Source organism: Hyalella azteca, unplaced genomic scaffold (genome assembly GCF_000764305.2).
Source record: "Hyalella azteca isolate HAZT.00-mixed unplaced genomic scaffold, Hazt_2.0.2 contig14315, whole genome shotgun sequence".
NCBI classification, from domain to species: Eukaryota; Metazoa; Arthropoda; class Malacostraca; order Amphipoda; family Hyalellidae; genus Hyalella; species Hyalella azteca.
This window is the reverse complement of record NW_025944205.1, coordinates 9,888-21,285: the sequence shown is the minus strand read 5'-3', so window position 1 is coordinate 21,285 and position 11,398 is coordinate 9,888. Positions and strand designations below refer to the sequence as shown.

The following is an 11,398-nucleotide window of genomic DNA, read 5'->3' as shown; positions in this document are numbered from 1 at the left end:
CGAAGCCACGCCAAAATTTGCGTCGATTCCTACCGCGGAGTTTGGCCATCAATAAAATATATTTTATATTTCATGCAGATTCATTCAGAACTGAGGGACTTTTGAGCTGTTCAGTTGTGTATTTTTTCGTTTCAATAAAAAACATAATGACATTAAAATCTGTAATAATTCCTGCCGCTACGCATATCTAACAATTAGTTATATTTTCAATTTTACCCTGACCCTCCAAATTTGCTAGATAGGCAATAGCGATGTCATTTTACATAGTAATACGCTTGGAACGTTGTTAACAGACAAAATGTTGATAAGATAATGTCTAAAACAATTTATTATACTAATTTCATATAAATAATAATCATATTAAGGATCAACTAGTACGTCTCGTTATAAAAAAAAATAAATTCCGTGAAATATTGAAACTCCTAATTTAACCGGGCGTCTTGTCTGGGCATTGTCCCGGAATTCCCACTGAGTGCTGAAAAATTTCTCGGTTTTTATTAATAATAACCGTGACAAACCCTGTTGTCTGGTCTCGAATAGAAAAAGAACCAAACACAGAAGTCTGTGACTCACGGCCAGTAATTCGCAGGGAGAGCGATAAGAAAGTTAGGCGTCATCGCGCCAAAGCAGCGAGACGTCAAACTAAGTAATGCCGGAACAATCGACAAACGTTCCCATATGAAATCCAATTGGAAGGAAGATGTCAAGTCAAGGATACATTCTACTATCTTTAAGAAGCATTAAATAACATTTCAGCTGTTTACCGAAGTGAATGTTAAACTTTGCATGCTTACGTGCATTTTGATGTCTACTCCAATTGATAAGAAATTAAGTTCCCAATACGTAAAGGCACGATATCGAGCAGAAAAGTTAATTATTATTTTTTGTTAGGTGCGTAATTCTAAAAGGTCGGAATGAAATAGGAAGCTCTGATAATCTATAGGGAAAGAATTGAAATCTTACAAAAATTCATCTATAAAATTCAAGGGTAGGCACGCTACCCACACCATGCTGTGCAGAACTCGACTCGCTGCTGATGAAAAGATTCGACTGAAAAAAATTTAGTCTTAAATATAATATTCCTTTATTAATTCAGTTTGTTCTTCATGAGTGTGACCATAAAGAGCTCACGATGCTAGACAGAGAGCAGCTACCATCATCTCAGAGCCCTGCTAATGCTGCAGCAAGCCTCCGTGAGCACGTCTCGCGGCAAACAACTATTGACAAAAGATCAGCCATGCGGCTGGAATGTCAGCCAGGTTTCAGCCACACATCGCTCAATAGTGAACAAATCATACGCACTACATGGGCCTTATTTTTGTACAGCAATTTGCACTATACAATTAATAGAAAAATCTGGAATTTTTAACCATTTTAATTTGCACTCATGATGCTTAACAAAAACACAAAATAAATTTGCAAAAAACGTTGAACTACGATTGTAACACTACCCCCAAATATTTTGAACGTTTGGAAGATTTCAAAGAGGGGCCAGCGACATCAACTACACAATGAACTTTCACTTGCTTCCTAACTGTTCTCCTGGGCTAAGCAAAGATTCATTTATTCGTCCAGTGACCGATTATGCAGACGAAAGGGAGGGCGAGGAAGCTGGATTACCGCGTCTAAGTAGCCTGCCGTACCATTCGCAATTAAAAGCTCACAGTTTTGCATTATAGCGGTGAATCCCGAATGTTCGTATCTGATTAACTGGTTAATGATTTTGTCATGAATTGAAAATGAGGATGAAACTCACTGACGTAATGAGACATTTATGTTGTCTGATGAATGCAAAGGCTTGTCTCTAGAGTAATATTGATGAGCCAAGACGATCGTTCACCTCCAAAACACAGCAGATACGAATTTGCAATTCATGGCAGTCCTTTATTTTCATTCAATGAACAGATGACGATAGCAATATTAACACGAAACTCGCTTCTTATCTCTCGTCTCAAATAAACAAATGGAAGTATTGCAGCAGGGGATGATGAAACACGAGAGTTTTTACTAACAAAGGAGGTCTTAATGACCCAGTAACAAGTGCAATTGGAACAGAACTATCGAAACAAAAATGCCCATGAAGACCTTAGAGCATTTGGGGCAGTGTGTATTAGAATTATTTGTCATATAGCATTGTAAGCCTGACGAAGAGAGTAACCAAACTGTAGAAGTTTCAACGTATGTTACGATTAATAATAGAAGGTCGTGTAATACCTGTACTTATTTGACTGGGTTAACTTAGAGAGCAGGAGAATTTTGAGCAAGCTGAAATCTTGTTAACAGCACACGAAAATGAATAAGTTTCCGTTCATTGAAAAAATCAACGACAATAATCATCATTTTGGAAGCAAAATATGCTAAACAGATGTTTTGGGACTGTCAAGTGTCAATTATCAATTATTTTATCAATCGTGCGTTTTCTTAGTTTTTGTCATCAGGATAATTTGTAAATAAATCGGGACTCTCTTTCGAGGTGCCTTAAATGTGTTGCAAAACCCATTCAACGAACCCGTTCAAGGGCCCACGTTTCATTTGTCATGCGTGCGGCTGTAAGGCATACAAAGTATAAAACGTTAAACCGTTTTCCCATGGAATGTTAATTATAGACCTATTGAACCTCGGACATCGTTAGCAATGGATTTCATTTGTTAGCAATCATTACTTCCAGTTGTTCCATGTCTTCAAACAGAACGGGCACCACAAAAAAATAAGACTTCCTCATCGTACTTAGTTTACCAGTGTTGAACCCTTTGAAAATATTTTTTCGGTAACACTTGACATAAATTCCGACTTACCGAGAGTTTATGCTTCAGGTGAAATACTCATCAGATCACGCCTTCACCTTCAACCTTCTCAAGACGATTCAAATACAAAAAATGTATCAAATATTCAGCGCAATGAAAAACTAAATCAAATAAGAAGCATTATTAAAGACTTCAGATAATTCTTTGTGCTTCTTAAAAGTTTACGATCAATAGTCATTAGACTTAGTGGAGTGCTGATTCCATACATGGAATCAGTAATCCCATAAATGGAATTGGTACGAATTAAATGATGGATTAGAATAATGTAATTCCATAAATGGAATCAGTGCGTTTCATAGATCAGCAATGTAATTAACAAGCGAGATTATATGACAAACCTTTACGCTTGCTACCAGCAAATTATGAAATTTGTTACAAGTAATGGCAATATGGAGTCGAGAATAAAAATTTCCAGCCAACTTTGATGAACCTTATTTACAGTAGGAGAATTACACAGGTTAAAATCCTCATTTAGCAAATCCACATATTGATGCCAATAAGTATCAATTAAAACGAGTTGGTGACATTAATACACAATTATTTATAACAGCCAATTACACCGACCATGCCCTCATTCTAAATATCATCCTCATAATGGAACTATTCACTATACTAATGTATATACATCAGAAAGGACAAGAACTATCAAATAATAGAAGTTCCATAGAAACAAATTAGTGTTTAATATTCTCATAAGATATCACATACAAAAACTATCATAATATTTTTTTAGAAGTTGTCTCCACAATCTGCTCATCAGAATCACTCAAGTCACTCTCATCGCTGGTGTCATCTGAAGAATCACATTCAAAAGCCTTGAGGAAATCCTCAGGTTTAAGCTGTTGTGAGAGATTCAGTGCCTGAAATACTGGACTGTCTTGCATGTCATCTGCCTGCACAACAGACAAGTTAATGACACTATCTTCATTATCCTCCACATTTTCCATGTTCAGTTTTTCTAGGTCATTCTTTGACATTTTCTCCAATTTGTTGTTTGATTCTGCCAAGGCTGGGATGAAGCTTTGTAGCTGTGCAAGGAGAGGACTTTTTTCCACCTGCAAATAATTGTGAATGTCATTAATGGTTTTCTTTGGAAATCTTAACTAACTAACTGACACAAGTAAATCAAAATATAAATTATGATATGTAGTAAAAAAATACACAGTAAATCAAGTGATGAGATGAATAATAACTGATAAATAAAAATAAATAGCACTGAATTAGACCTACATAATGCAAACCAGTAAGACAGAAGAAAGTTATTGCATACATATATATTCACATCCAGGATGTATCAGTGGTACCTATAGATCAAAGATGTAAAAATAAAATGCAAGAGATATTCTGAAAAATAAAATGTTCTCATGAAATGATCTAGCATCTCATGTCAAATATTGCCAACAGAAAATTAAGACAGGGCTATTATTCCAATGCAGTTTTCTAGATGAAAAATAAAATAAAGAACCTAAGATGATTAACAAAACTTGGTATTAATCATTGTCGTTTTCATTGATCAATAGGATGCAGTTTGAAGCACTGCACATCAGTAGCACTAACAGAAAGGGTTATAGTCCATGGATGAGTAAGGCATTGATTCCTGAAGATCTATCACATAGGTATTTAGAAATATAAGAATTCAGTGCATCAAATTTAATTTTAGTAAAATATAAAAATTTTGACAAGGTAATGAAAGGGTAATGAAAAATATTTGGAATATGGTAGGTACTTGCAGATATCCAGATCATGTAAAATTTGAAAATAAAAAAGAACTGAACTCACCCGACATATTCTTGGCTTTTCTTTGGGCTTGATTAAAGAATTTTTTTCCAAGAAGGATTTTAAAACAGTTTCTCGACCTGCAAGAAAAGGATTTGTTTAGATCTACTAAAAATACAAATTGAAGCAAATGCCAAGATTAAAATCATTAAAATAAAATAATTTTAATCTTCTACAAAATTTCTACAGTCAAAATTCTCATGCTGTTCCTGCATATATCAGAATTTAAATCTGTTTCTCAAGGAATTAAAACTTCTAAGAGTCCAACCTGCCCCATGATATTAGGATAGAATAACAATATGTATGTTAAAATTGCAGATATGATGAATGTAAATTATTTTACAAATCAAATCTTATGACTTAACCAAGTAATTATAACCTAGTTTCTTAAAATAAAAATTGAAATATATGGACAATTTTATTTCCAGTTTCCAAGCCATTTTATTGGGCAATAGTTTCAATCTACATCAAATATGGTAGCATTAATTATTATACTTGATGATACAGAAAATAAAGTAACCCCCCAGACAGGTTATTTTTCAATGCAGAGTAGAAATATAATGACAAAGCAGTTCAACATGGCTTTGCTCTGGAGGTTGTGTGCACTAAGGATTATGTTACGAGCATAAACATGCAGCTGTCTAAATTAGTATTGCAGGTTAAATTTGCAGAATGGGGTACTGTATTCAAGTACCCTGCTGGAAAAATGAACCAAGTTTCCCCAAGGTGCAAACTAATAGATATTTAAGTGTAGCTACCACAGCAATTGTGGTACAGCCATGATTCTATCAAATATAGAGTCATGCATATAAGTGGAAATATCTTGCATTCATATATATATATATATTTATTAAGCTGTGACTACATTTGGAGTTGAGATGAACTAAACTGCATAATTCAGAATAATTAAATATTAAATACCAATTTTTAGAAATTAACATAAATTCACTTACTGCCATCGCCTGAAACTTCTAGAAATGTTTTTCTGCCTCCATCCTGGTTATCCATAGCTCATAGGTTCTCAATCAACAACACTTGACTGGAAAAAGTTTTTTCATACATGAAAAATAAACAACTGAAAAGCTAAAACAATAGTCTCAAATTTCTAAAAACAATAATTTGTAGAAAATATATTACATAAGTAATTTAACAAGCAGTCTAGCAGGTTAGTCTGGCCTGAGCTGAATAATATGCATTTAAAAATTACTTTTTAAAGAGAACACTTCTAAAGAGGCAAGTGTCTCTAATGTTACAATGAATTTTTTATTTTATTTTTAAATATTAAAAAATATTATTTTACTTTTTTTCAATTTTAAAAAAATTTGTTTTTAAATTATTTACTCTGTCAATTTATTCAAGCATTGTTTCCAACTTTATGCAAGTGTGCAAAATTTCAGATCAATTGGACAGGTAGAAGTGTGTTAAATATTGATTCTAAGATTTGTAGCAGACAAACAAACAACAAGAAGTGAAGTTGAAGATAAGTGTTGAGCAGAAACCATCCATGAACAAGATTAAAACACACATGCTTGCAGATAATTCCTCTTTTCCAGGCCTTTTTATGGCTATAGCCCTGGCCAAATATCTTTTATAAATTAACGACACAGATTTCTGGGTGATTTTGTGAAATCATCTATGAAATGATTATTATAACCTTAAAAATTTGTTATATTCTGTCTTTAATTCAAGATTAGGGTTTGGCTTGTTAATGCCAGGAATTTCAAAATAATAATAAAGTTATTTTTTTCTATGCTAACTAAAAAAAGTAACATGTAAATAAAGATTTTTGAGACAACTTCTTACTTCTATTTACCTCTCAATTGTAAATGTAACAAAAAACTATTTTGCTCTATATATATATACCGTATCTATATATGTAACAATTTGACAATCAAATTTTAATGGTTAATCTAATCATTTCTTTCCAGTTTTCACATGCCTTACTATTTTACTATTTACTCTAAATTACTCACTGGTTTTAAAATTTCATTCACAGCATTAAAATTTAAATCATGATCTCATTGAGTACATTGACTAGTGTCTAGTGAGAGTGCATTATATTTTACATACCATGCCACTGCCAGTGAGTCTGACAGTCTAGGACCAAAAAAGCCCAGCCCCAAGGGCCAAAGGCCAAAGCTCCATAATCTATAATATTTACTTGCATTGCAAGGCCAAGCTTCCAAAGTTAATTGTCTCTAGTTATAAATTCACAAATTTAAAGATTGAAATTAAATATTTTAATTAGAATACTCATATTAGGGGTGGAAAATCTTTCTAAATGCCTAAAAGATCAATACAATCTCAACCAACCCTTCTTTTATATAAGCTAGCTAACACTTGTAAATTGTATAATGTAATTAATATATGACAAATAGTCAAAAAGTTAAAGACTACTTATAGCCTTATAAGAATGAGCTAAGCTGCTAGCTATGTACAATGTATTACAACACTTGATGACCTTGTACTGAAAACATACAATTCATTGGGATGTAATACACACTAAAGGCAACAGGTTTATATTCCAATTTGTCATAGTACTGGTACATTTATACTAAACCATGAATAACAATACCTCAAAATAAATTAAAGAATGCCACTCAAATGACTCAATATATTTAAATATATGAAAAAGTATAAAAATCGTGATTTTTTAATAAAAAATCAAATGATTTAATCAGTTTGATTTAATCATTGCCAACCCTGTTACTAGTTATACTACTAATATACAAAGATCAAATCTGTCAATATATGTAAGCATAATTCAAATACTGAATAAGAACCTAGCCTCCTCAAGAGTCAAGAAGCTCCTATCAGGCTCAGCTAGGAGCTAGCCTATTATGGTGGCAAACCACAGAAATTTTTAGAATCAGTTCATTTTTAATTTCCTGATATACTTAAGATTTAATTTTTAAAGCAAAATCTTATGTATGATAATGCTGGTACGTATCCATATAATACTTTGCTGGTCTAAGACCAGCAAAGTATCATGGTGGGCATTAGTCACCGCAAATCATGTCGTTTGGCCCTACAAGTGAAATATATTGTTCAAATTCAGCCTGGGTGACGGGGGAGCAGAGGTTGTAAAATAGAAAGATTTTAGACCATGAATCCTGGTGTGCAATTTCCACTGCCGGGCTTTGCATCTGGCCATCATGGTATGCATCCAATGCTACTGCTTTTTGTTGTAGTTGCACTCCAACCAACACCAGAAGTCCCCCAAAGTCAATTCTCTAACCTGTCGGTAGGTCACATATCCTGGGAAGTAGGAATCATGGAGAGTGCCTTTCCTATAGGTGTGTTTCTGTGATGCAGACCACAGAAGGGGTTGAATGGACCAGAAACAGCTTCATTTCAGATAGTTTTGCCATTAGCTCTTGGGCATTCCAGAGAAACACTGATTGAATAGGCATTAGGATGACAACAGTTGGCTAATCAGTGAGGCAAGAAGAGGCTGGAAGATTGTGGATAGTAGACTGTCAGATGCAGATAAGTATTCTGAGAGGGAGTGTAAACAGTGAACAAAAAGTGATTTGAAAAAATTTGCCAGGAGATCAACAAATGAGGATTTTGTTATGGGTTCTTCTGGTTGATTGGTAGCAGGGGATGCCGTGAAGTTTTGTGAGTTGAGGCAGAGGCAGAAGATCTGTAGCGTCAGACCAGAAATGACCTCTTAGGATACATTGGTATTCTTCAGACATGTGCGCTGTGCAGTGGGGTAGGAGAGCCTGGGTTTTTTCTTTTACATGAGGGGGCATCAAAGGAGGGGCAGGGTTGCCCTGGTGTTAGTCCGAATGAGGCATAGGAGGCTGGCCGCAGTGAGTTTGCATGGTGCATTGGGTTTGGAGCCCTGTTTTCTGGAAGCTTTGGTAGAGGCATGACAGTGGTCACTGGTATATCACTGGTCTGTATCGTGTTTCTTGAAGAGGGTTGACTAGGTTGGGTTTTTGTTTGTACGTACAGAGCTGCATATTTCTTTGCGGCCATCTCACGGGAGAGAACTCTAGATGCAACAGGGGTGAGAACTCTAGATGCAAGATTGCCATGGCCTTTTGGGTCTAGTCTTTGACAGGAGATGGAACTGTGGCCAAATCTTTGGCAACTGCAGCAGCAGGTCAGGGGGGGGGGAGGGGTGGCAAGGTAGGAGTGTACTTTAAGTGAGACATTATTGAAGAATACCTTGTCTGGTACTGCCAAGGGGCAAGGAGCACTTGATTGCTATTTGCATTGCTTGAAAACTGCTGTTGTTTGGATTTGCAACTACATGGCTTGGGAATAGCTTTTTAACTGAGATGATTTTATTTGCATCTTGGTTAGCATTGAGAGTACGCTCGGCTAGGAGATCATCAGTGGTATAGCTCAGAAGGTAGTCAAGGTACTTGTCCTCTTACGTCTTACTCCTCTATATCTGAGAAATCAAATATTACTTCCCCTTGGAACATGGGTGGCTATCTAAGGATAAGAATTTTGTATTTAATTCCATTGTGTTCATAGTAGTGCTCTTTGCTCTGAGTTGGTAAACTGGTTTAATTTATTGGCCAGTACTTCCCTAGCCCAGTGATTAGGGTGCCCTTCATATTTTGGCAGACTATCAGGTTTGAATGATGAACTGTAATGCTGGCCAGCTTTTGGATATTTGGGCATAGAAATTGAATGGCAGGGCTTTTTTAACTTCTCGTAGCAGAAGAAAGGTGGTAGATGAGTGACTGGCAGGCAGTGCTTCAAACTGAAACTGGGCACTGGGTGGTGTTGTTTGAGGCAGGTTCTGAAAAAGTTGATGAAAGGACAGGTTTACTAGTATTTATAGTATAGTTTTAGACACTAGTATTTATAGATTTACACTGGGTTTCAAATTAGACTACATTATTACTACAACACCGCGAACTTTGGTTGTTAAGCGAAAGCACCACACTTTTTTTTTTTTTTTAATTTGATTTTAAGACTTTGGGTGTGAAACAGTCACACCTCCCAGCCTGAGCACAACTTGATTTTTCTTGAAAAACTCCAACTCAACTGCCTCTTCACTTCACTTTGAATCTTTCCTCATGCTCTCACAAAGGGGTTTTTGTGTGGAAGAAAATAACAAAGGAATTAGGCACTGATAATTTTCATAGGGTGTTCACCATGCTGCATTTTAGCAGGTATTGTCCCAGGTGATGAATGACTGCAGTTCTCCTTTTTTGTGAAACCATGTATTAAATTTCATAATTATTGGTTACGAATTGAGGGAATAAAACGTGGCTACGTGACGGAATTTGCCCGTTTGCACCCGTTTTACCGTTTTATTTGCAAAGTAGATGAGTTAAAATTATAAAAAAAATCGTCGCGACTGCGCAATAAGCATGTTAAAGCATATATCAACTTTCATAATTATTGGTTACGAATTGAGGGAATAAAACGTGGCTAAAGGCAGTGCTGGTATAGGGCAGGTTCAGGGCCGGGCTGGCCCACGCTGTAACCCACGCTAACGCCCACGCGCTTTTGTCCGACCGGTAGGAAACAGCAATGTTAGTTTCGATCTTATAATACAAGAGATTCTGCATGTGTTGCTTATGAGTTATATATAGTTGATGGGCATTCATTTTAACAGCAGTGGACAAGTGGTTAAAGTTCCGCGCACCTACCAGCTCCATGTGACAGTTCTGCTCAAAATCAGTGAGGTGTGTTCGAGACCTTATGCAGAACTTTTGGAATGAATTTCCATAGCAGGTTTTCCACGCATAACTTAGTCAAATCAGAACCAATCAGGTATCATAAGTTTGTCAATGACAGCATTGCTAATGACTAATTATATTTTAAATTTCAAGCAGAACCGTTCATAATTGGAAGAGTCGTGATTAGACAAGTTGCTTGAGTCTACAGGTGCATTCGGAGTAGTGTCGAACAGCGGTCTCATACAAGGCCCCCTCCAACACTTTTGTGACGAATTTTTAAATAAATTTTCATAGTAGGTTTTCCAATCATAAATTCGTAAAATCAAAACCGATCTGGAATAGATAAAAAATGAATACATTTATTCATAATAAAGGCTCATGCGAGTGTTATCCCATTTTTTTGTCTGCTACGATTTTAATTTATTTGCTCAATGCTGGCATCGGCTTGCCCGGCGCTATCCGACCACAGGTCTCGGAGAAGTTAATTTTCAATAATCCAATCAGAATCACTTCGAAAACGTAGACAATTTATATCAAATTATTTTCGATTTGGTTGTCAAAGTTTAATCGACACTTTAAGAGGCTTAGCTCAGTATGTATCCCAGTAATAATTATGTCCTTACTAGCTGTTAACGAATGCCGGTGTTTGGACTCGATCGCACCGTTTGCAGCCAAGCAGGTTGTGAACTTGCGATGGCAGATTCAGATTGGCTGTCAGTCGCTTGATAGACGTCACTGTGAGGAGTCGTTCCGAAGCGTGCGATGTGTTTTCATCTGAGAACGCAATCATTGCAGATTAATCGCTGTCGTTCATAAGTAAGTTCAATAATTTAAATAAAAGAATTATCGTAAATGTTACTACGAAAACTTTTTGCGAAATCAGAGTTTTAAGAATGCAAATTAAACTCATTTTGTCATACATGTCGTCATACATACAAGCGTAATTTTTTTTTTTTTTTTTTAAAGGCCTCCCACATTCACCATTCCAACAAAAAAAAAAAGGAATTGATTTTATTAATTAAAAACAGGGAATGGTTTCATGTCAATGATCAGGGCCCCGACCTTAACGCCTCTGATGGTGGCCTACACCGACTCCGAGGGTCACTGAGCTGTGACGCGAGCGAGGAGCGGGCCCACGTCGAACTTTTCTCTGACTGCTGTTAG

General features: G+C 35.9%; 1 protein-coding gene across 1 annotated transcript; it reads right to left on the bottom strand.

Moving 5' to 3' along the window:
• Window positions 1-928: 928 nt before the first annotated feature.
• LOC108669066 (NOP protein chaperone 1) lies at window positions 929-5,761 on the bottom strand. The gene is made up of 3 exons (XM_018156350.2): window positions 5,534-5,761; window positions 4,584-4,660; window positions 929-3,859 (listed from the first exon to the last, which is right to left on the bottom strand). Exons 1-3 carry the CDS (start codon window positions 5,586-5,588, stop codon window positions 3,521-3,523), a joined length of 471 nt encoding a protein of 156 aa, XP_018011839.1. The 5' UTR covers window positions 5,589-5,761; the 3' UTR covers window positions 929-3,520.
• Window positions 5,762-11,398: the final 5,637 nt, after the last annotated feature.